The sequence below is a fragment of the Dermacentor andersoni genome, chromosome 4 (assembly GCF_023375885.2).
Source record: "Dermacentor andersoni chromosome 4, qqDerAnde1_hic_scaffold, whole genome shotgun sequence".
In the NCBI taxonomy this organism is placed as follows: Eukaryota; Metazoa; Arthropoda; class Arachnida; order Ixodida; family Ixodidae; genus Dermacentor; species Dermacentor andersoni.
In genome coordinates this window covers 124,789,967-124,815,860 of record NC_092817.1, presented here as the reverse complement: position 1 = coordinate 124,815,860, position 25,894 = coordinate 124,789,967, and the positions used below count along the sequence as shown (strand labels likewise).

The 25,894-nt window shown below is 47.9% G+C and overlaps 1 protein-coding gene and 1 non-coding gene across 7 annotated transcripts; both read right to left on the bottom strand.

The window, feature by feature from the left end:
• Nucleotides 1–3,063: 3,063 nt before the first annotated feature.
• LOC126537435 (uncharacterized) lies at nucleotides 3,064–25,039 on the bottom strand. Of its 6 annotated transcripts, none has more exons than XM_055074371.2 (11): nucleotides 24,908–25,039; nucleotides 23,124–23,357; nucleotides 21,961–22,167; nucleotides 19,608–20,018; nucleotides 16,557–16,696; nucleotides 14,024–14,320; nucleotides 10,838–10,906; nucleotides 10,180–10,275; nucleotides 6,701–6,811; nucleotides 5,275–5,332; nucleotides 3,064–3,228 (listed from the first exon to the last, which is right to left on the bottom strand). In XM_055074371.2, the coding sequence occupies exons 2-11, from the start codon at nucleotides 23,245–23,247 to the stop codon at nucleotides 3,092–3,094; spliced, it is 1,650 nt and encodes a 549-aa protein (XP_054930346.1). In that variant the 5' UTR covers nucleotides 23,248–23,357; nucleotides 24,908–25,039; the 3' UTR covers nucleotides 3,064–3,091. The 6 variants fall into 6 exon arrangements, with proteins under 6 accessions (XP_054930346.1, XP_054930347.1, XP_054930351.1 ...); XM_055074372.2 differs by having other exon boundaries at nucleotides 16,557–16,693; XM_055074373.2 differs by having other exon boundaries at nucleotides 3,065–3,245.
• Nucleotides 6,425–6,499, bottom strand: TRNAS-GGA (transfer RNA serine (anticodon GGA)). The gene has a single exon. It is a non-coding gene; the product is annotated as a tRNA-Ser (tRNA).
• Nucleotides 25,040–25,894: the final 855 nt, after the last annotated feature.

Below are 25,894 nucleotides of genomic sequence, written 5' to 3'. Positions count from 1 at the left end.
TTTCCGATGGGCGGTTCATTCCAGCGAAAGTAGCTATGACTGTTTCAGTGGGCATGCGCTTATTATCAGCGACACGGCTGCAACGATACACAGAAATCACGCCTGCCGCTGAAAACATTTCCAAGATTTCTGCCGGACATAGACTTATGTCGACACCGCGGACTAGGCCTTTGGTACATGCAAGGTGATGAGGAATGAAACTGCTCACCGAGTGTGTCGCAAAAACATCGCACTTCAGCAAATCTTGAACACAAGCCTGGTCTGACGAGCAGCAAAGAATGCCCCCTCGGCCAAACTGTCGAACCTCGGTGATTTGTTGAAAATTGGCCGAGGCCATCCGGAGTTCGGTTTGAATTGCTTTGGGATTCTTCATGCGAATCACCCCGCCATCACTCGGAACCAAAGCCACAGGTACGCTGCCCGTCCCACTGCGTAAGAAAAGCTCCACCGGCAGATCAGAGTTAGGAACAGAAGCCGACCAGGAGGAAACCTCCTGGCCTGGCGATGAGAGAGACATTGCCAAGAAATAGGAAATTACTCTGGAAGCTTATCAGATATTAAACAAAAGCTCAAAACCAATTACGTAAAGCACACAGATTAAAAGAAACCGCCAGCTACTTGACCAGAACCAGTGATCGGGAGCTTCGCAGGAACGATGCCTGGCAGCGGTCAGCGAACAGCAGCAGCGTCGTCTTTCGTCGGCTTTCGTCTTCGTCGTAGTCTTCTTACACAGACGACCACGTTGCCGCTCGTCGTTCTAGCGTAGAATTTCACTCCTCTTCTGTCGTAATGGGGAGATCGCGTTTACGGGGGTACGAGCCATTGCTTAAGGGGTATGAGCCATTCGTTGTCTTACGTGGCGGACAGATTTATAATAAAGTTATTTGAATGAATGAATGAATTTAATTTTGAATAATCGCAAGCGACACTGCCGGGCGGATACTGCTAATCACGCCACCGAGCATACTCGAGACATCGAACGCAAGCGACAACGGCAGACTGCGGGCATACCGTCACAGGCGTCGCTCTCTCCATCGCAGCTGAACGTGTGTGTAACCTCATTAAGAAACACAGACGTAACCAATAATTGAGAAAGACTTCAATGAACTGTCGGGATTTACCTGGCGATAAACACCGGGGCCGTACGCTTCAGCTTCGTTGGTTAACCATCTGTACGGAGTGCTTGGGCTGAGAGTTTTAGAATAAAAATATGTAACATGTCGAAAAAGGCTGTAAGTGATAAATAAATAAATGATGATGAAGACGATGATGATGATGATGGTAGTAGTGATTATTATTATTATTATTATTATTATTATTATTATTATTACGACGACGACGATCTGCAACGCGACAGCTCTTGGAACTTCGGAGATTGACAGTTCACTTCGTCCCATGACGCGAAATATACAAAGGAAAACTATACCACCACCTGTCTTCAACGAAAAAAAGAAGACACCGAAATTGGACCTTTAGGCGGACATCTATTCAATGCTATTCCCATAGATATTAGGAAATTTATGCTCTATATAATTTTGGAATAATCCACCCATTTCTTGGCCAATCCCCCATCGTGGGTAGGAGCCACACGTGCCACAGGCTACAACAACAACAACAACATCTAGGTGGGTCGGTAATTCGGCCACGCCTTGCTCTGTGTACAGACGAAATGAGAATTTGCCAATCTTTATTATCGTGAAGCGTGAGTGCGACGGAGCGCTCTTCCTGATCCGTCTTCTTTGCAAACTGAAAAGAGCAAATCAGATTAAGCGGGTAGGGTTTCAGAGAGTTCGCTCTTTCCATAGTCGCAACATATAATGCGGCAAAATAAACGTGTCTTCGTTGCGCTGTATTTGGTGCATGTGTTCAAAAATAATTGCAGTTGTGCATAAACAAGGCAGAAGTATACCAGGCCAACTGCAATGAAGTTTTGGACCTCTTAAAAAGCGGTGCTCTTAAAAAAATTCAGATAAGATAAAAAGCAGTCTCTGTGCACAATTTGACGCTTGAAATACGAATGTGCCACAAACCCAAATAAAAGAACGCAAAAAAATACTTTCTTGCTACCGGAACTGTAAAAATTTCGACAAAAATCGTCTCACGATGACTGTCAGTGTTAATGCGATTCGAATTGAAGCAATGCAGCGAGACACCGCCTTGCCACCGCTGGAAGGCGTCATGCATGAGGCGTGCGCTGCAGCCGGACTCCTGGCTGTCTCGCGCTTCCATTCACTGAACAGCGGTACGCGCCCAGTGACCTAAGTTGGTGTCGAAGGAGGTTTATTGATGAGCGAATCACACCACGGTGACACATAATCAGTGGCACGTACGCAGTGACCTAAGTCGGCGAGAAAGGAAAACAGTTAAATCCGGGCACAGATAGATATACCGGCCAGTGCGTGAAGTACCCTGCAGAACGCTAATCGCATTAAAATCGCAGATTCTACGTATCGTAAATCGATGATTTTTCTACGTATTTTACCTTGAGAAATTCAATTATTTCAGTAACTTCCTTGCGCCACATGGAGGGCCTGCGTGGTTGAGTAAACGTGGTCCGAAATTCTTTTTGCCGAAGCGCCGTCCGACGCTCGACACCAACTTCGGATTTTCTGCGACACTGGGGAACCTTAACGACATCGCGTTAAAATGGCAATTCACTAAGAACACATTAACAATGGAGGGCAAGGCACCAGTCCTCTAGGCGTTTTCGACTGTTACTAGTGAGGGGACCGTCGCTATTTCTGAACACCCGTTATTTGTATATATATATATATATATATGGTTCATATCTCACGAAGTCTTTTTACGTATACTGCAGAGAGGGGTCTGCCACGACAAGTACCCAGGAGTAACGTTTGTCGCTATTTCTTTCCCGTCTATCACTCGAGCACATTTTATTTGCGCTACATCCATCTTTACGAATGCTGTAGTGAACCCGACAGAAGGCGGGTCGAGTTGGCTCGACGGGCTGAAAACCGGTCGTCGGGCTCACGCATACGGCTAGGCCTGTTCGACCTGGCGAGCGTCTAAGCGAATTCGGTCAACGCGCCTGCAAGAGCGCTGGACCAGCCCTGCCCGCCCTCCGTGGTTGTTATTCGCCTGCCGAGAAAGCTCGCGCTTTGTGAAAACTCAATTGGTCGATCTCGCCGACGGCGACAGTCCACTTGCCTTGGATACGTGGGGGGGCCGTGTCAATGCCAGATCTCGTAGCTTCCCGTTCGGGTGAGGCTGAAAAAGAACCAGACCTGTTCGCTAACGGTTAGGGTGCCTGCAGAGGGCCGAGGGGCCCGGGGAGCGCAGTCGCAGATCGCACGACCGAGTCGCAGTCGATACCCGTCGCGAGCAGCGTGGCGTCATGTGCGTGAAACTTGTGACGTCTTCGCCTTGGTTAAATAAAGTTGTTTCCATCCATCCATTCGCCTTGGTTTCCCTAAGTATACTGTGGTGTGCGGTGGCGTTATACAAAGCCACGTAACAAAGTATTCAACGTATTTTGCGATAATAACAAACGTGTTAGTGGCGATAATAAGGGTTCGCGGTCAGCCGAATAAAAATAAAAATGAAAAGGTCAAGTGTCTTTGTAGTAACCTTTATGGCTTCAAAGTGCAGTGTATGTACAATGTTGCACGTCCAGCGCATTGCCTGCTGTAATTCCGAGGTAAGACGCGCGCATCAGCTCTTATGTGTACTGGCGTAACAGACAACGTCGAACGCTTGCGGTATGCGGGTTTCGCGGATAAGCCAAATTTCAGCCCAATTTTAGCTTGCAGGCAGGAAAATGTATACAGCACCCATGTTGGTGGTGCCCTACTGGCACAGGCAGCAAATCTGAAGCCCAGTCTGCGTGCGCAGGATCGGGAAATATGTCTTTTTTTCTGGGCCCTCAGTCCGTAAACGCTTGACGGAGAGTGTGCTTAGTGAACGCAAGCAATAAAGTGAAGTTTGATCAAGTTCTATGGAGGAAGATGGTTGTGGTTGTTTTCGTTGTTTTGTCGACGTTTTTTATTTATTTATATTGTCTTTGCGCAAGAGCAAGTAAGGCTATAGCCTTGCGCCAAATGCAAGATGTCGCGGTTAAAATCAAGTTCAGAGGTCGTTTGAAAATATTGTTTGAATTGTTCGCAGGAAATTGTGTTGTTGGACGGCGGACTCGGGACGCCGACGCAGGATTTTCTAAGACACGGGGCCCTTAACGCTGTCCCGTTAATATAGGTCTCACAAATATTGGGTCCAAATCATTGGACGGCATTTGTTCTGCGTGCAAGAGTGTTCTGGTTCTGTGCATAATATTCTATTTCGGGCAACCTATAAGAATCCCTTAAGTGCGGGCAGACTTTTGCGTAGCGCTGTTTCTAGAACATTATGCATATAACTATGAATGTACCTCGATTTGTTTTGATTTCTTCGAGTTGCATCAGCCAAAAGACTGAGAAGCTGCAGTTGGTACTTCACGATTCGTTTTTTTTTCTTTTTTTTTTTATGCCACTGCTCAGAGTAACGTGCTGATAGGGGAAGGCCTCTATGGTTGGAGCTACATGAACTGTTAACTGCGAGATGCGTAGAAATATAGTGCAGTGTCCCGAATCTAATTGTACTGTACCAGGCGGTGTGTAGCATTCGGCATCTGTACCAAAAGGTTTATTTGTTTGTTTGTTTGTTTGTTTTTGTTTGTTTGTTTGTTTGTTTGTTTGTTTGTTTGTTTGTTTGTTTGTTTGTTTGTTTGTTTGTTTGTTTGTTTGTTTGTTTGTTTGTTTGTTTGCTTGCTTGTTTGCTTGCTTGGCTTTTTGTTTGTTTGTTCGTTTGTTTTAACTGCACAAAACTTTAAACTGCCTGTGGCAGATAGAACAATTTTAATCCTTGAGCTAAATTACCCGATGAGGCGGCCATTACTGCTTTGAGAAATCAAAATGTGGGTAATTTCAATACTCTATCGAGCAACACTTTTTTTTTAATGTACGTATAGATAATTTATGAAAGTGCCTATTCCTTGCTCTGCTGTTTGTTGTTCTGAAATGCGAAAACGCCCGTGTACTTATATTTAGGTGCACATTAACGAACGCCAGGTGGTCTAAGTTTCCGGAGTCCCTTACCACGGCGTGCCTCATAATCACAGTGGTTTTGCCACGCGAAACCCCGTAATTAATGTTTTTGTTTAACGCCCGACACTTCGAGGGGCGAATCCTGGCCGCCTAACGAAGGTGCGACTGCGCTCCCGCAGGGCCCCGGATGTAGAGGAGCGCGCGGCTGCACCCGAGGACGACCCGCCGCACTCACTATGCTTTCGGCTCCTGCAGGCGAAACACAACGTCGAGCATTTCACGCAGGGCGTAGTCTATCTGAAAAAGAAAAGAAAAAAAAAAGAAAATGCGCGGGAGCGTCACATATATGGACGGGAAGCGGGGCACATATGTATAATTGACGACGCACGGACACGGGTCTTTTAAGGGATTGCGAACGGAGTATTCAAAGATTAGCGTAATACATTGCGCCGATAACAGCAAATCACGCAACAGCGAAATGCCAAGCGGAGCTAGGTGCACCCGCATTCCCTTCTCCCCCGCACTGTATATACGTCTTCCTCGCGAGCCCGTAGACTGAAGGTCTCAAAGTTTGGTCAATGGAGAAGTGATGGCTGCTCACTTTATACATACGGAAATATAGCGAATTCGTCCTGTTATTAGCCTCTGCAGACTCTTCACGAGCAAAAACAGACCCGAGCATGCATAGCACCGTGAAATTCGTGCCGTCGTATATATATATATATATATATATATATATATATATATATATACATATATCTCTGTGTGTGTGTGTGTGTGTGTGTATATATATTACTCGTGCTTAATAAATGAAATTGAAATGAAAACAATAAATGAAAAAAGAAACGATAAATTAATGTAAATGAAAGCGGATGAAAGAACAACTTGCCGCAGGTGTGGAACGAGATCCCACAAGCTTCGCATTTCGCGTGCGATGCTCTACCAATTGAGCTAACGCGGCGCCGTTTCCCCATTTATGTTTCCTGGTAGAACCCTGGGAGTGTTGTTGGCTTCATATGATAAGACTAATAAAAATCTCGACCCTCGGTTAACCCACCCTTCTTCTCGTTCACACACATATCTATTTGCTACACAGTTCGCATCCTTCAATATTGGTACAGATGCCTTCGCAGTACATTCACCGCAAGCGGAAAGTGTGTTCCGAAGCGTCGGGCTCCTCACTATGGGTTGATGGCGCTGGCAGCGGAAGCCCCGAGCTCGATGCATACAATGTCAATTTGACGTAATAGTTCTGCAGAAACCCGCAAGGTGAGGAGAAGTTATTAATAAAGGGAAAACCAGACATCCACCCGTTCGTAGCAAATGCTACAAAGGAAACCTATACGGGTTCCTCGAAAGAAAAGCCTCAGAGTTGAAGAATAATTTGTCCTGGTCCGGGACTCGAACCCGGGACCACCGCCTTTCCGGGGCAGCCGCTCTACCATCTGAGCTAACCAGGCAGCTAGCAAATGGCAGGGCGAAGTCGAATTTGTCAACAACTCGAAGCAAAGGCAACAGTTTGACGTAATTTCGTTATGAGGGAGTTGTTTTGCACTGGTACCTAGTAAATTTTTCGTGTTCGATATATAAATTCGCCTAATCAATCCGGATTCTTTACACCCGGTCTCGACTGCGCATATTCTCCGAACGGGAGCGCTCACCCTGGTCTTGTAGTATCCCCTAGTTGTTTCTAGGAAGGTGCAGAAACTCCGGAGCGACGACATCGCGTGGTTTAGCTTGCTGATGAGAGCCTCGGCGTGTTTGTCAGGATGCTGGAAGAAGAAAGAAATGGCATCGGATGCTTCATGGTGAACATGCATGGGCTGTCGTCTGGGTATAGCCAATTGGCGTACGCGGGCAATATTTGTTAGGGGTTACAATTTACACGACTCCTCAATCTGTTGCCCATTGTTTCATCCCCTGTATGCGTGCATAGCAGTCGCGAAAGCTTCTACAGGCCAGCGTCGATAATTAGTGATCCCGCCTTGCATTCCGTCTTGGTCGTGAGTTTGGACTAATAGGAACCTGGACAAATCAAACCAAATCTAGCATGTTTTCAGCTTTCCTTGTGCGATGCGTCGCATTTCGACTGAGTGAATGCATCATTGCGGGGCATAACAAGCAAGGTGAGAAAAAGGAAAGCGAGAATTAACGTTCATACAAATCCTAAAGTACTAAAGCCAACCCCCCCCCCCCCCCCCCCTCCAAAAAAAATTTTTTTTTTTGCGATTGGTAAGCTACGCATGTGCTTTGATCTCCGTACACTCACTATAAAACTATACAGGCAAAACGGCCGATAATGTGAATGTGAATGTGAAGATGGCGACTACTTTCGGAACGAAGAAAAAGAAAGAAAAGACGGCACCCATGTGCAACCTTGCAGACTGGCAGCCCAGTTTACAGACAAGCTGCTTATTTCGGGCAGTTGCATCCAGAATTTCAGTTGCCTGCAATTAGACCACACGCTTTAAAACGTTGCCCGCGTATGACTCACACGTTTGCGACGTAATTGCTCGCATATAATGCTTTCGACCTCATCCTTAGGGAACATGTAGCTAAGGCCGTATACTTCATTCACACACGTTTGACTTCGCAATCCGTTCCTCTTTTTCCAATTTTATATGAAAAATTTCGCACCGTACCATTCGTATGGTGGCAGATTAGCCACCGAAGCTGCTTCTGCCACTTGGACGCAGACTCGAACGACCTAGCCTGACGCTTACTAGCGGCCTCCAGTGCGCGACCTACATCGGTAGCGTGCGCTCGACGCTGACGATTAAGACTCTCGCATCGGCTCTTGCTGACCTTCTTCGTAGGCAAAGTCACTGGCCGCATTTCCCGCTTTCGCAGGGGCACGTTGTCGTTGGCTATAGTGGCGTCTGTGCTGTCGACGCCTCTCTTCGTACTCGGCTTGTTGTTCGGCCGTGCGCACAAGTCTTCCTATTTTTCTCATTTTTGCTGGAGTGGCAACTGCTGCACTGGTCTACCTCTGCAATGCACAATCCGGTTCTTACACACCGCGGCGGCTACCGCTGCGCACATCCCCGTGTTTTTCCGCCACAACTGTCGCGCTTTTGTATTGAAGGCATACGACAGCAGACGCAGCCGGCAGCAACGGCGGCTAGCGCGGGTGCACTTCCCCACTGGGCAGGTGCGGCGCGCGGTGAAATCACGTGTCCTTGCTTACTTTCGCGCCGTTCGTTATCTATTTTATTCACTTTACGGAGGTTAGCCAGCCCAAATACCGCCCCTACGAGACCACGCAGCTCCACCATCTTTTTTGTTCACTTTACGGAGGTTAGCCGGCCCAGATACGTCCCCTACGAGGCCACGCAGCGCCGCCATCTTTTTTGTTCACGTTACGGACGTTAGCCGGCCCAGATACCTCCCCTACGAGACCACGCAGCGCCGCCATATTTTTTGTTCCCTTTACGGACGTTAGCCAGCCCAGATACCTCCCCTACTAGACCCCGCAGGGCCGCCATCTTTTTTGTTCCCTTTACGGACGTTAGCCGGCCCAGATACCTCACCCACGAGACCACGCAGCGCCGCCAGCTTTTCTGTTCATTTTACGGACGTTAGCCAGCCCAGATACCATCCCCTACGAGACCACGCAGCGCCGCCATCTTTTTTGTTCCCTTTACGGACGTTAGCCAGCCCAGATACCTCCCCTACGAAACCACGCAGCGCCGCCATATTTTTGTTCACTTTACGGACGTTAGCCAGCCCAATACACCCCCCCCCCCCCCCCTACGAGACCACGCATACGGCTCATTCATACAGGTAATTCATCTTCGCTGTAAAAAGAGGCACGAATTGCATCAGCGACACGTCAATCTAAATTTGGAAGCGCGTTAGGGTTTTTCGATCCTCTTTATTTGCCGTGATGAACCTGTACGCATGCGCAATATTATGTGCACCTTTCCTCCTCGGCTGGGGAAACACAATAAATCAGTCGTGAATCTAAATGGCCGTGGTGTCCGCGCCTTATAGTTCATGGTGTTTGTCTCAATTGCCGCTACAAGAGCTATAACAAATATTGACGAATGCGCCCAAGAACAAGTTCTACATCAGAGATAACCTCTGCTCCATTTCCAAGAAATATAAGCACTGTAACTCGTTTAGTTGAACGAGGACACAGCGGGCGCCTCGTATGGTGCACGAAAATAGGGAGAAAACGACAGCCCTGTGTTCCTAAGGCGCTAGGTGGCGCATGGGAAGTGTGGATGTTCAGAAAAAAAATAATAACAAGAACGTTCATGGATATGTGCAAATTCGAGCAATTCATACATCGAAGACAGTAAAGCCGCGTGAGGGAGTTCTCACATTCTTCGGAGGTCTGATTTGCTACTGCTTGTAATGTACTCTAAGTTAAATGCTTCGCTGTATCCGAGTTTAGTGCTGCAATACTCTCCGCTATATCCGACGCATGTTACGCTATACGCTGCACCGGCTCAGCTCGTAAATTGCATTGCGCCAGTGCGAATACGTGACAACAATTATGCTATGCCATAATTTGCCGCCGCACAAAACTCGTTGGGGAACCCCACTATACCGGGCTTCGTCGTAAGATGAATGCATACAATGGCTGTCACCGGCAAACGCTCCTGTGCAACCGTACACTGTTTACAGAGACTGCAGGACTCAGCCAGCTCACGAGCTACGCTTCCAGCGTGGACTTTGATAGGTTACGTGCAAAGTAATATATTAGTACTGCATACGTAGCACAAAATGTATGTGTCCACAGCCTACGACAATTACAATAAAATGAAAGCAAAGTACCCTTTCTGGCATGGTATCCTTGACGGAGATGTAAATGGCGTGATGGGCATACCATGTAGCATGTATATGTTTACAGGGGTCCACTGTTAAAGGGGACACGTGAGTGCAGAGCTTGTGCGAATTTCCCCTCTCTCGCAAGAGTAAAATCGCCTAGATTCGCAGCAGTTAACTTGTGGGTGATAGCTCTGACTCCCTTCGACAGACCTGTGCAGTGCACTGACATTGTAGCTATGGCGCCAGCAAAGTGAGAGACGCACATTCGAGTGTTCCCTTTAAGAGCCTACCGCGCTGTATACATCTCAGCACACCTATAGCGATGTGCCGACGCGAAGCTTGTGTGCACGATTGCCGCCCTCACCTCTTCGTTGAAAAGAAGGTCGCGTCGGCGGTGCCTCTCCAGGGGTGACATGCTGATCTCCTCGTCCTCACTATGCCGGTTTGAACAATCCCTCGTCTGCGGACACGAATATGAGGTACATTACTCACAGTTTATGGCGATAGATATGACGTGCAAGAAGACAGCTGACTTTCTGACGGCTTAAAGAAGCGCTTACACATATTTCCAAAGTTTAGTGTTTCGAAGAATTCGTGAAGAAACCATCGACGATCCTCGAATGTAGCCGGGCCTGTCAAGCGAATATAGCCGGGCCTGTCAGTACGTGCTGATGATGATGTTAGTTTTGATTTTGCCATCGCCATCTCTCGGTCGCATACTTTAGTTTACAACGCTAGAAAGGTTGGATCCTATCGAGCATACTTCTAGGCTTATGAATAAAACTAGGAAAGTTTGCCCTCTCACATACTAAATGCCTTTCAGTACCACATGTCCTTCATTTTCAGTATACAATACAGACGAAATCACGAATGTCACATGCTAGCCTTGCTTTTATCTGGCGTCTTTAACAAAACGCTCGTCCTACACTGCTTGTGCTTTGTGCACGCGACTTTATCGTCACTGAAAAACAGCGCCGCGCTCTGAAACGAGAAGTGCAAAACTGAGAAAGGAAGCGGCTCACGTTTATCGCCGGTGTGGCACTGTTCTCAAGGTAGCGTCTCAGTTGCATCAAAACGTAAAGACACCTCGTCTGCAAAGAAGAAGCAATTAAGCAGCAGTGAAATACTAAGCACCAGTTCATCGTCGTCATCAGCAGCCATTTTATGTCCACTGCAGCACCAGTTCATAATGATATAAATGCCAGTGCGCTTCAAGAAAAGCATATTATTTTGGTACTGTGGCTGAAAAATCAGACCGACGATCGAAAGGCCGCAGCGTAACCACTTCTGCCAAAGTAAATGCTTGGACGAGTTGATTATGGTTACTCATTATATCGTTGCATTCCGCGCAAAGCTGAAAAATTAAAAGACGTGAAGAGACTCGCGTCTTGCGTCTGCTCTTCCCCACCCTTTGTTCAGCTTTTTGTGTAATACCACTATTACTGTCTGGCGAGCACTACGACAAGGCTAAATAAAGAGGGCCGTATATCAAAGCGGATTGTGACCTCCCCTCTCTTCTTATAGCGAAGGCTGTACATTATTTTTACTTAAACATAATAAATTACTCACTCTCATTCGTTATACGACGACCTGGTACCTTCTGCTCTTTTAAAGCGACCCAAGCTGCAGAAGACGATCTGCGCGATGATCAGTCCCTCCTGTTATGCTATACAGCGATTTTTTTAAAGGTACACTAAAGGTTACTATGAAGTCCAGTTAAAGTGATAAAGCAATGCTCTAGAACGTCTAAGGCGTCAATATAATCTCGAACAGAGCTTTAGTAACCGAGTAATTGAGGTAAATGCATGACACGATTTGAGACACCCCAGCGACATTCCGGTACTAACCCGATGACGAAGGGACTCCGCATCATAATTTATGTCACTAGTACTCAACTACTCGTATTAAAAAGACCATTTCATTTGGTTATAAGACGGAAGAAAATGCTACTTGTCTACTTCACGAAGAAAAAGCTACAAATGTGCGAATATGTACAGCCATGACATACAGTTGCCGTCGTAGTAGTACGCAACGACGCCGGCAGCGCGAGCCCTCAGCAGCAAGTCACGTTCATCAGTGCTTAAATCGCTGAAGTCGAGCCCAGCATCGCGAGCCAATGTCGTTGTCAGGGTCCTCCATTGCAACGATCGTCAAAGTTGGCGTCATAAAATAAAGAACCAACTTATCGTCGTGCGCTTTCCCTTCCGCTAGCCACCATAGTTCCGCTTTCGCACTGCTGTCGGCTCTGTTTCTGGCCGCGCGTTTGCGTTTTGCGCAGAAAAGCCGCAGCGCCGTCTGCGGGCGCCGTTTTACTCACCGACGGCCATGACGTCCATGACGTCACCACTCCTCGATCGGAGGGCGGGCGATTTGAACTGCGCTAGAGGTATACGCGGACGCTTCAGAACGCATTTTCTCTTAAAATAAGTATCTTCTTCGCATTAAACAAGCGTTTCGAGGTTTCTGGGATGGTATTTCCACAGTCCACGTTGACTTAATATTAACCTTTAGTGTCCCTTTAAGATGCATCAAAAATGGTCTGATTGACCAGCGCGCTGGGACAACCGCTTTAGCTTCAGTCGGCTGGCGCTACCGTTTTTAACCACATGGCCTTCAGGTATGAAGGCCAGCTTTATAAGGCTACATGGAAGGAGAGGGGGAGGGCAATTAGTAAATTATCTGGACGCAAATAAAGCCACTCGGAATCCGACGACAGTTGATTACGTTCAATACAAGTTATCCTTGCGAGCAACCAAAAGCGAAAGGAAAATCCCGCAGGCGTCAGAGAGTAGTTGACCAAAGAGGAAGAAAAAACTATAGAAAGATCGAACGAACTAAGTCTTCCTGGCGGCTCTAGCATTCTGACCTGCGATAAATGAGTTGTAACTCGCGAGCTATGCGGCTAGAGTGTGCATTCGACGATTTGATCAAGTTGGAGGCGCTGAGACGCAACCCTATAGAAAGCACCACCTAGCACTCGCAGAGAAATAAGATGTCTTATTCCAATGATACGACTACTTCCTGCTAAGGAACCTATAATTGCGAACTCGACTGCAGCGCGTACAAAGACAAAACAGATACAGACGTTAACAAAGAACTCGCTTTCTTGAGATCGCACATGCGCTCTCGTTCGTCTTAAGGTAGGTGGTTATGGTTCGTTTGCATTTCGAATGCGTACTCAGGCTGGCATCGTGCTTTGGAGGGGTCGCTTTTGTCTTGGTGTCTTGGTTATATATGCTCGTTATTCAAAATAAAAATTCATTTGGAAGTCTGCGCTTGTCGTCGTCGTTCTTTCGGTCCTTTTGTCTTCGAACGCGCTGTAGTAAAGTTCGCAATGGAATACCAACTAGCCCGTACCCAAATCCTGCTTAAGAAACGCTAACTCTGTGCAATGCAGTCGAGGCTGTACGGCTCCTGTCGCCCTATCAGCAACGAGAGCCGGCTGCGTGCTCCAGAGAAAGGACGAGCGCTCGGCCATTGCACGCTGCTACGTAGTCCTTCCGTGAAGCTTCCCATTCGATCGGCGCCGAGCGGAGGGACGCGCAGTGGGAGAGACCCTCCCTCCCTCCTCTCTCTCTCTCTCTCTCTTATTTCTTTAATAATTATTATGTGAAGCGCCCCCATAGGCTTCGCAGCTTTGCACGGAGTTGTAACTAACAGTATAAAACTGTTATATAGATATATATATACACACAAAATTCAAGGAAAAGCTCTGTAGGTCCGGTGGATGGGTAGTTGAACGTTTTAGCTGAAGGTAGTTGCATAGGTAGCTTGGCTTATTCTGACGAAGGCCGTGCCACGACCGAAACGTTAAAAACATTAACCTGCAATTTTCGTAAGTGTGCCCCTTCGTTCCCCAACTATATATATATATATATATATATATACTTGCTCCACATGTGTCCCATCCCCTCACTGCTGACCGCCGTTCAGGTGCCATCAGCCAAAGCTGGAAATTACAGCGCAGTAATTTCCCTTCCTTCATTATTTTTCCTTTATTTGCTTTAATAAGCAACTGAATAACTACACGGAGTTGGTGAGACCGAGTATATACTTCGGCGAAGCTGATATAGTGACTGCCTAACCTAACAGCCGGCTACGAGCCGCAGGTAGGCTCCAAGCATGCAAACAAGCAAACAAACAAGCAAGCGACCGAGCCAGCATGTCAGCGCGATCGTCGCGCGGTGGTGCGCGAGAGCGAGGCGTACCACCATGGCGAGGAGGATGATGAGCGGAGTGCAGAGCACGATCCGGTACACGTAGTGCTTGCGGAGCACGCTCAGCAGCAGGGCCGTAGCGCACAGGGCGCGCGAGTGGTGCAGGACCGAGTAAAGAGCGTACAGCACGGCGGGGGTGCGCGCCTTCCAGGCCTCCCGAGCCAGGGAGCAGGTCGAGTTGGCGTCGTAGTCGCACTCGCACGAGTGGCACAGCGCCGTGCACACGTCGCCCTGCGGCCAGAACTGCGCTGGGCGGCGCAGCGGGTAGAGGCGGTAGCCCGCCGACCGCTGCGCGTGGGAAAGAAAGGAAGAAGTGGTCGTCCGCCTATATAGTGAAGCATACACGATGCCGCAATATATAATGAACAGAAAGGGAGCGCTGGACAGGGTAGAATCTTGCTATTTCCGCGTGATTCCTATTATACCAATTGTTTTCTTTGAACTACGCAGGGGGTGGAGGGGGGGGGGGGGGCGATGTGGCAGATAGCCCAATTGTAATCCTTGAACTGGATTGCTCGAATATGCGGACATTACGCGCACGAGAAATCGAAATCGATAAATGACTAAGTCACTAAATATCGCTAATGAAGTTTCTAAGCGATTACTTCTTCTTTATTCGAAAGTTTGCCGTGCGGCATAAAACGTACGGCGCACGAAAATTACGTGTGCATGTATGATTGGTATTACTTTACGATAAGTATGGCAACTGACGAATTTGTAGCCGGTTGATTTGGATGACATATCCGGTTGGAACGAATTCTGAGAATGGCACCAGTTTAAGAGATATGCGCCGCCAAACTTGCGGTTCCGCATTGCTGCATTGGGGTTCCGCTTGCCTGTGGTGGATTTTGTTTTTTGAGTGCTGAGAAAAGCCTGCGTGGTGTCAAGTGACGACTTTACAGTGCGCGCCGTAGAGCCGCGGTACACATGCGAATAACGCATTCGGAGAACGTGGTCTTGTAAACACCGAGTTCGGATGCCGCCCACGGTCATAATTTTTCCGCGCGGACAAACCTTGTGTGGTACTGCGGTACGCGGTGCTGTGGCACTGGATCCCGAGTCCTTTGCTGGCTAGAGACGACGCCGAGGTTTGAGATGGCGTAGCAACAAATTGTGCTTACCAGGCGTGTTTCGCTGAGGCCGTCGCTGACTACGTGAACACAGGAGAGGGAAACGGAGTTGTCGGAAGAAAGAAAACGGTTTTGCTTTCAACTACGTTTACCTTTAAAAGTAAGCCCATCCTTTGGGTTGTGGCTTAACAAACGTTTAACATTCAATCGCAATTGCATCTGTGGGACGGGCAAACGGCCCCACCGCCTTTTTTCCTTGTCTGTTTGAGCTACAATAATCCAGACAATAACTTTGGGCTGCAATCAGATTTGCTCATAGATCAGTGAGTCACTGTGCAGTCGTATGGACTCCAACAATCATTGAAACAGCCGAAGAGTGAGACACTGCTTGCTCTATTGTTCAGGTTGCAATTCATTTGTTTTATCTGCCATGTATCAGCATCAAACGTTTACCTATAAACGTATTCTTATCGACCTGGTCTGTCTCGTTTCCTGTCTGCGTTTGGTCGTCGCTGCCGATCATCACACGAGAGACTTCACGTTCCAGCAAAGAAGGGAGAAGCAAGAAGAACTGACGTCAAAACATTATAAAAGTGCAGTGGCCAATGCAAACAGAATGGCACATTACAGCCACTAAATACGTTTTTCTTTCTTCCTGCGGCGTTGTCAGCGAGGCCATTTGTACTGATGTGACATGACTCAACTTCCTCGGTGGCAGCATGTTGTAGTGCCTTCGTCGCGAACGAACCAGAGCCATGTTTTAACCTGACACTTATATTATCACGCGTACATCGTTATCTATTTGATGATGATTATTTTTCACCAGCTTGTCACCGTTATCGATTTCCCTCTCGGTGCGATACCCTCCTATAGACGGTATCCAAAAATTATCGAATGTTGTCGCGGATTCCGTATAGCAGAATAGTCTTGTCTAATCAGGTTACACGCGTGACGCGAGTGCTAGCTGTTGTATAAGTTATTGAATATAAGCGAACACGAGCAATTATTCTGGAACGTACTGTCAAACGTGTATAAATAATGTACAGACTACTATCTATCTATCTATCTATCTATCTATCTATCTATCTATCTATCTATCTATCTATCTATCTATCTATCTATCTATCTATCTATCTATCTATCTATCTATCTATCTATCTATCTATCTATCTATCCATCTATCTATCTATCTATCTATCTATTTTGTCTGTTTGACCCATGAGCCCATGAGTTGAGATTTCGACCGTCCGTGCTCCGTGGTCCGTTAGCCATATCGTTGTGCTTTGAGTGTTGCTCGTCTTGTTGGGCGCAATATCCCTCAATAAGGACTTAAATTTTACCTCACGAGTTTTTTTTGTTTTTTTTTGCACTTGTATTCTTCACCGTCAATATAATGGGATATAATATTTACGCGACGTCCCCTATGCGGATGCGTAAACAAACAGAGTGCCCACCAGGAGACAGGCAAGTCTGGCGAGTACGGCCTTGGGTTTCCTGTGGCCCACCTCCCTCCAGGCGCGCCAGTCGGCCAGGCGACCTCCCTTCTGAGTGCACGACAACGCCTTCGTGTCGCCGGCTCCTTTGTCCTCTCCTCCTGGCGGTTAAAAGTGTCCAGTCGTTAGAACCAACGTTTTAACCCTTTCTGGTCGAATAGTTTATGTAGAACTCATAACGCGCTTTGCAACAAATATACGACATGGAGAAAAACAAAATGCTAAAGCTAATCTTACAAAAATTGGCTGCACATCCATCCTTTGGAGATGATTGCGCGACGTTAATGCGATTAGCAATCTATCCTATAGTAGGTGCGTACACTTGGCGATGTTACGTTTTATCCGTTATGACGGTTATTACGAACAGGGCCACATACCCAGTGGCACGTGCCCAGTGACACACATGATATCCAAATGTACCCGCCGTGGTTGCTCAGTGGCTATGGTGTTGGACTGCTGAGCACGAGGTCGCGGGATCGAATCCTGGCCAAGGCGGCCGCATTTCGATGGGGGCGAATGCGAAAACACTCGCGTACTTAGATTTAGGTGCACGGTAAAGAACCCCCAGGTGGTCCAAATTTCCGGAGTCCTGCACTACGGCGTGCCTCATAATCAGAAGGTGGTTTTGGCACGTAAAACCCCAGAATTTAATAATATCCAAGTGCACATACCTAGGGGCACGTACGCAGTGACACAAGCCCAGCGACACACACACCCGGAGACCCAAGTCGGTGTGAAAGGAAAACGGTTAGATCCCGGCACAGATGCCGCAAACTGCGTGAAATATGCTGAGAATTCTAACTAAAAAGTCTGAGCGTCTACAACTTTAATGACATAATTTGTCGACTTGGGGACGCAGGTAAACGTGGCTCGACCTCCCTGATATTTCGCACATGTCCATGGGTCGCCTGACGCTGAAGCGAGGCCGCTGTGAGGTTTCATTGGAGAATTCTGCATTATCCACATCACTTTCCTCGGGCGCATGGCGCTGAGTGGCGGCTGTGTTGCGGTCGCCACTTGAGCCTTTGCTTTCTCCACGCGATAAAAGTGGCTTGAGAAAGGCAAGAGCAAAGGAGGGGGGAGGGGTGACAGGCCGAGCAGTCGCACCAAGTGTCTGGAGGCGGAGTAAAACCACCGTGTATGTACGCGAAGATGTAACACCTGAGGAGGGTTTGCCAGCGCCACTCGTGGCATTGGCGGTGGATGTGGAACATCCTTTGGACCGATGGTGTCGCGTAGTACGTCAACTTTACGTGCACGTATATGCTACGTGAACGTTCTACTGTATCTTGAAAGCCAGCTGCGACGAGGACGCAGTGCACCACGGGTTGTTTCCGCGGCTTATAGTTCGCGTTGATGCGAGACCCAGCACGAAGGCCAATTCGCTCGCTGCTGCTGCCACGCTTCCTCGCTCCAGCGTTTTCACAGCGAGTTTCCGCGGTCATTGAGTGAGATGTGTTCAGGTTTGCTTGTGCGCGCGTGACACCATGCTTGTTGATTTAGTTAGTATCTCTATGTTTACAAGTTTATACAGCCGATAAAACTACTATCCTTGCTTCGTATAGCTGTCCACTAATTTACTATATGGCAATCGATGCTACGGCGACTGCGACTTCTACAACCAAGCTGTTATGGCTAGCCGATCGTCCGTCCGTCTGTCGCCTGTACGCCGAATACTCCTCCGGCACAACCCCACGCGCATGCGCGAAAAAAACAAGAGGAGAGGCACGCGATTGGCTGCTCCAGTAGAGACGTCGTCGCTCTCCGTCGCAGCCGAGAGCGCGTGCAGCGGTTTCTCTCCTGCTGCGAAATGAGTAGGCCACGCGTCATACGTACTCCAAAGGAGCATGCAGCTTTCGATCAGCAACGCCACGAGCAGAACGTGGAACGAGCTCGTCTACGCCGTACCGATGATGCAGCCCGAGCACAAGGACAGGCTCGCGCCGCCGAGCACAAGCAGCAACTGCGCACCGAGGATCCGGCAGCCTACCAAGCCGTCGTTTAAAGAACCGTCGGGATTAACCCAGTAATAAACCGGAGCCGCACGTTTCAGCTTCGCTGGTTAACCATTTGTACGGGATGCTTGGGTGGTGATCTTTTTATTACTTTATTAGCGCTGAAAAAGCAGCGTAGTCAACTTCCCCTAGAATTAAACACATTTTTAAGGGTGTTTTTTAAGCAACTACAGTATTCTTATTGTGTTTCGGGTACCTACTTAATGTGCTGATTCAACCGAGCACTTGGAAAGAATTCGCATTTTGCAAACCCTTTCTTTAAAAATAACTCGGGAGGTAAAGGGTTAAAGACATGTGAACTCAAAGCAAGTAAGTCTAGCTGCAACATAGAACATTAGCTGCTTCATAGACAAACTCAAGCAGTACAACAATATATTTTGTGACCTCACACCTACTTACATACAAAAGTGAACAAAATGCTTGTGTGATTGGTGTACAGCACTCATAATGCACAACTAAACGAATTAAAATTAATCGGTAACCTAAAACCAAGGTGAACATAGACTAATTCCCGAGCAGGTAGCTTCACGCTCAAGTATGAAACAGCGTGCTGTGTCAAAAATATTAGTCGAACTAGGGTGGTGACTGTCATGTGAAGCGCCTCGGGGAAACGCATGCAGCTGTACAACAATACCTGCTCTCCTGGTTTTGCTCATGCCACATCAACCGATTAATCTCAATTATATCATTAATAAAAAAAAATTGGAAAGTTAGATTTGCCCCGCACAAGGCACGAAGGTAATAAAATCAACTCCGACGCTTGTTGAATGGGTACAGCAATGCTACAGTTGACCATCCGAAGGGGGACCGAGCCTTTCCCTTAAATAATGGAGGGGGGCTGCACTCCGCCCCCCCCCCCGACTTTAAACACTGATGGACGCTGTGGTCACTAGGACAGCGGTCCACTGCTCTGCTAGTATGTCCACATACCCCCGACATTCTTTACGCTGTGCAACAAACTTCATCGCCCAGCTTTGAGCAATACAGTAACGAATACCTTTGCCCGGTGCTGGTGGTGAGGTCTGTGCGTGGACCGCTCGTTGCGGATTCGAGGGTTCCGCTGGGATGGCCGCCGACGCCTGGCAGAAATCGTAGGTGATTATGGAGTACATGGAGCTCAGGGCGTTCTTCACCAACGCCGACAGGCTTCCTTCGCCCTCCTCGCGTCTCGAATCCCTGCCGTCGAGAACGTCCCTGAGGTGCTGGAGGTCCTCCAAGGCGGACGGGTCCGCGGAGTCCTCCAGCAGCAGCTGCTCTTCCTCTCCGACTCCACTGCCCGAGGCGCCGCCTTCTCTGGCGTCGTCTTCCATCGACGCCGCCATCGGCTGCTGCCCGCGACGCTGGTCATCCGCCGAACCACCGTCTGTGTCGTGGCTATCGCTTGTACCTCGTGGATTCCCTTCTGCCTCTGGACGTTTAACGAAGACAGATTAACTAAACGATGCACTAGCATTACAAATTTGCAGCAGGGGATTCCAGCTAGAGAAGGAACCGAGAATAAGCTTGAGCGTCATCTTTTCTCTCTTTTTTTTTTCGGCTAGGACAGGGGGAACGAAATAGAGCCGTCAGAATTTAACTGTAGTGCGTGCAGACTGTACTGGCCACTATGTGTACATAACTCACGCCGCGTTGTCCGCTTTCCACACCAGACGATAGCATACGTATGCGTCAGAAGCAGGCACTATAGGCAAGCGTACGTACTCACGTCGTGACAATAATCACACTACTACAAGCAAGCATCGCAGGATGTGATTACAAGCGGGTGGCGACGGATTTATACCGGTGGACGCGAACGACGATCATACCGGGTGAAACACTTTCAAAAATTGTTCAAGGTTGCCTGTGGCAAATATCACAATTCTAGTTCATGAGGTGGTGCACTCGAAGCGGCGAACACTGCTTGCAAAAAAAATTGATGTCCATGCATAATCGAATAATTAATAAACATCACTAATTAACGTTTTAACTGATCACCTTATGACCCGTATTGCAATTTACAAATTCTATAGCCGGGTAGTTCGCAAGACGGATCCACTTGGAACGAATTCTCAGGATGACACCAGTTTCGAAACATTAATTCCCGAGCTTTGGGGAGAAGTGCATTGGCGTTCCAGTTACATAATTAACAAAACGCCATTTTTTGCACTCAAGCACAAAAGTAGCTGGAACGTCCCAGCATTTCTCCGCAAAATTCGGGAGTATCTCGAAGCTCGCGTCATCCAGAGAATTCGTTCCATGTGGATCCGCCCTGCGAGTGCTATAGCTAGAATTTGTCAATTGCAATATGGGTGATACTAAAGTAATAAGTTAAAACGTTAATTGGCGAATTTCTGTTACAAAATTGATCATGCATTCTCATTTTCTTGTGCAAGTAGTGTCCACCGCTTCGAGTAGACCACCTCATGAACAAGAATTGTGCTATATCTGCCAAAGAACTTTTTCAAAGTGTTCGCTGAAACACCTGCAATATAACTCTGAGTGGGTATTGTGCGGCGGCATGTAACGAGCCGTTATATACGGGCAATTATGTCGGCATAGGGGTATACGCACACCCTCGCTCGCGCTTATCACCGGGTCGCGACTCATGACTATCAATCTGTTTTTGCGAGCGTGATCATCATCATCATCAGCCTAGTTACGCCCACTGCAGGGCAAAGGCCTCTCCCATACTTCTCCAACTACCCCGGTCATGTACTAATTGTGGCCATGTTGTCCCTGCAAACGTCCTAATGTCATCCGCCCACCTAACTTTCTTCCGCCCCCTACTACGCTTCCCTTCCCTTGGAATCCAGTCCGTAACCCTTAATGACCATCGGTTATCTTCCCTCCTCATTACATGTCCGGCCCATGCCCATTTCTTTTTCTTGATTTCAACTAAGATGTCATTTACCCGCGTTTGTTCCCTCACCCAATCTGCTCTTTTCTTATCCCTTAACGTTACACTTATCATTCTTCTTTCCATAGCTCGTTGAGTCGTCCTCAATTTCAGCAGAACCCTTTTCGTAAGCCTCCAGGTTTCTGCCCCGTAGGTGAGTACTGGTAAGAAACAGCTGTTATACACTTTCCTCTTGAGGGATAGTGGCAACCTGCTGTTCATGATTTGAGAATGCCTGCCAAACGCACCCCAGCCCATTCTTATTGTGAGTTAACTCAAATATGAACAGGATTGACAGACTGCCGTTGAACGTGCAGCACGCACGAGTGTGAGTGTGTATAAACCGAATAAAAGATATTCGTGAGATGTGAGCGGCCGTTTAATTTTGCACAACTATATCACCATGCATGCATCGACATACGAAAATGGGCGCTTTCCTAAGCGCTTACCTGCGTGCGCCTTCTACGTGGCTTACCTTTCGGAGCTTCGGAGGGCTCGATGCGTTCCGCCTTGTTCTTAGCATCCTGGACTGTGGAGTCCTTGAACTTCACCGGAGGCGTTGTTTTTGCCGCCTGAACACTATCACCCTGTTTTGTCAGTGGCACGGGGGGAGCTTCGAGCTGGCTTGAATTCTTCGTCGCGGTCTCTTTAACCTGCTCTGTTTGCTTCTCGGCCCGCTGATCTGGATATACACAGCATTGTGAAGCGACCATTTAATTTTTTTTTTCAGGAAGCGGGCTCATCTGCATGCATAGTATAGGTCAGGGCAAAAACATTGCCATTAGTATCCCTAACAGCTCGGCGTCGCATGGGACGTTTCCAGTCAACGTCGCCCAGTTTCGTGTCGTCGAGACATGCGATGTATTATCACCTCATCGCGGGCAGGTAACTCTTAGTTTCTAATCTCGGTGACATGAGCCTTACTTCTTCGCGAAAGTTGACAATATTGCACAGGCTTAGGAGCCTTTCAGTGTGTACTTGCGGTATACCCTCTGCCGGCAATGCATTTTCCTGAACCGATGTCATGCAGCTGCTGACAAATAATTCACTCCTTTCAGAACACTCCGACTCGCTGCACAAACGGGGCGTTTCAAAATGGCATTAGGAAAAGTATATCGCTGATCTCGTCCACAAAGTATACCTGCTCGTCAATACTCCCGACCCCTTCATGTGCGGGTGGCTCGCAACGCTACCTGGAGAAACTTTTCCCGCTGTCGAGTTACTCTCCCAGCAGGGCGAGGGGCTTCGGGCGAAGGAAGCATCCGAAGAACGTGATGGCGGGGACGAAATGATGGGGGGGGGGGGGGGGGACTAAGAATGACGTAAAACGGGTGTCGCACGGCGCACTTTCGATCGCGATCAAACCCGATCCAGATCAAATTTCTCGGTCGCGACTGGTTCCTTTGCGCAAGCTGCGCGAGGGAGCCAATCATGGTCGAGAATTTCGATCCGGATCGGGCTTCATCGAGATCAAGAGTGGTCGTGTGACACCGGTATAATTTGGTGGCGCATGCATACACGTTCCCTCTGGTATACACTTGGTGCTGTGTTCTTGGTCTGCCACAGATTACGTAATCAGAATTTCCCCCCCTCTCTCTCTTCTCTCTAATTCGATGATAATGGGAGCGGCGCACGTACCACCTGTTCCCGGCGGACCAGCTTGCGCGGTTTGTTGCTGGGCCTCCTCGGCGCGAGCGAGAGGCGTCAAGACGAGGAAAGCCGCGAGGAGGACGCAGCTGACGCGCAGACGCCAAGGCGCCATTGCACCCCAGCTGTGCGAGCAGCGCCCTCGTCCTCCTCGTCTTCGCCGGTGTTGCTGCTGTCGTAGCCGCCTCGAGATACTGGCGCAAACCCACTGTGGAGGATGCAGAACTAGAGAGAGAGAGAGAGAGAGAGAGAGAGAGAGAAACTGGATGGGAAAGGCAGTGAGCTTAACCGGAAAAGATTCTGGTTTGCTATACTGCACTGGGGGAAGGGTAAGGCGGGAAGGAACGACGGAAAGTGGAGGATGTAAGCCAAGAATTGAACGACGTAGGAAGGATCGAGGATATAAAAACTATTTTCTGCGATTTAATGTGAATCGAAGTAAATCACGGGAAAAGATTATATTACGAGTTGTGGGGCCGATACATATATGCAGCGAGTAATAACTGAATAAATATTACTGTAAATAAAAATGAAAATAGCACAAGGGCTCTGTAAAAGTGTGCTTTGAGTAGAAGGAAGGAATGCGGGGAGGGGTGCAGGGGCCGGGCCTTACTTTTCCCTCGTATACATATTTTTGTTATTGTGAAACCCATGGAAGCTTCATTTTACCAGAGTAGAGGGTGGTCGGCACCACTTGGTTCCATTGCAAAGAGGGGGGAGAGGGGGGCACTGCACTTTCCTTGCAATGGGACCTGTCGGGGTGCGCCCTACTGACGATTATCTTCGATGGCTTCTGCGACATTGTTTTAGCACACTGTGTATTTTTCTCTTATACTGCTAAAAATGGTGTCGAAAGTTGTATTTTGCACGCATTTTACTTTATTCAAAGCGTTTTCCTTATGCATTGTGTCTCGTCAAGCTGTTTGCAACAGCTTTTAGCGGACGGTTCTCGCAAAAACGACTTTGTCGTCTTTGGAAATAATGTTCAGTTCAATCCTCTGAACCGAAGTGCTCAATTGTGCCGTTCTTTATTTAATTATTATACAGGCATGGGGGCATGTCGGCGAGCCACAGAAAACGAAGAGGAGGAGGTATTCTTTAAGATTATAGGAATCTCTCTCATAATCCCTGTTCCAACTTTTCCGATTGTGCTGTGATCTCTCTTCTTCAAGAGTGCTGCTTCTTAGGCGAGGTGGAATTGCATACTTTGGCGAGGTGCGCTTTGAGTATACTGTAGGGGGTACTGCCTATTGGGTACTGCATTGCATACTGTAAGGAGTGGTCTACTCTCTACCATGACCATGGTTTAGCCACGCCATGGATGTGGTCTCGCTACCCTTACGTTTTCGATCAGAACAAATTTTTACCGTGAAAGAAAGAAAAAATATGTGTCTTCCCTAGATGTAAGTATAACGAGGATGTGTTACGCGCGTTAAATGCAAACGTCGCAGAAAGCGGCGTGATAGTATACTTACATAAAAAACAATTAGGACAGGAGCATATATAGTATATATATGCCCCTGTGCTAATTCTGCTGTGCATATAGGGATGTACTACATGTAGCGATAGGACGTGTCTATAGCGATACATATACCTAAATTGGTCATTTGTTGGTATTTCTGTTTACGATCCACCACTGCTGTATCACTTCGCTCGCTGCGCACTTTATGCAGCAAAGGACCACGGCCTTTGCGTAGGCAGACACTCGACCACAGCGTACAATTCCAATTCTCCCCAGAAACAGCACAAATGCAACGAACGACGTCTCTACTCACCATCTTTCAGTTTTACTTAAGCCCGGCCCCCCTAGCTAAAGAGTGTACTCTGTAGCCACACATTTTGACTTCATGCAAAGCCTCTAATCATGGAGCAGCTAATGGACGAAGGTGCGTATATTCCTTCCTTTACGAAAGCGCGCATGTGACTGGTGGCGTCGTCGGCGAAGCTTGGCCTCCGAGATCGGGCAGTGGGTGCATCGAAGGTCATGAGCAAAGTGACGCTTGCACCTATCAATTACCTTACTCCTTTAAGGAGTAACTTAAATCCTTCTCTTTAGAATGTATAGCTTAATGCATATTTAAATTTGAGTACAACCTTGATGATGATGATGATGATGATGAGGCATCACCAGCGAAACGGGCCGGCGGCTGTCACCTAGTTAGCCACCATAATTTAGCCTGCTTGAGATAATCAGGAATTAGACACGCGCACACCAGTATAGCATTTCGCCTGTCTCTCCTGGATTGTTTCCTTCTGCATTAAAACATATCTATCTCAAGTTGAGTAACTTGACTCGTTGTTATAAATTGGAGTGCAACCCTTCCGGCAATTGCCCAGCGCGTCGTCAAAACACCTTCAGGGCAACTAAGAGCGGCTACGCGGAAGAATTTTGTAGGAAACTCTATGGAAGAAACCGCAGAAACGAGTAGTAGCGAGCGGCTTGCTCAGACTTCCGTTCGGAGCAGCGCACATCATGCACACGTGTTTCTTCTGAGGAAGCTTGTGTGAAACCGTAGTGTTGGTACGAAATGCTCCAAGGTACGAATACCAAGATGCTGTTTTTGTCATAGTTTTTGCCGTTCAAACTTTACGTGGTATTCTGCGGAGCACGTGGCCAAGCAGCAGGTCGCAGAAGTGGCTAGAATAGGCAGGTTTGTTCTGCCATCTCGCGTGACGCGGTGTAAGTACAAATTCCAACGAATATTTTTTTGCTTTTATTGTGTGTGTGAACTATCTAACTTCTTCTAGTTTCCAACTACTTC

Bases quoted from the DNA above. Each gene is read 5' to 3' on its own strand.
- LOC126537435 (XM_055074371.2), bottom strand. From the start codon at position 23,247: ATGGCGCCTTGGCGTCTGCGCGTCAGCTGCGTCCTCCTCGCGGCTTTC. The intron at 20,019-21,960 runs GTAAGCCACGTA...TTAAACGTCCAG, and splicing joins GCCCTCCGAAGCTCCGAAAG to AGGCAGAAGGGAATCCACGA. The intron at 10,907-14,023 runs GTACGCCTCGCT...TCTTCTTTGCAG, and splicing joins TCATCCTCCTCGCCATGGTG to ACGAGGTGTCTTTACGTTTT.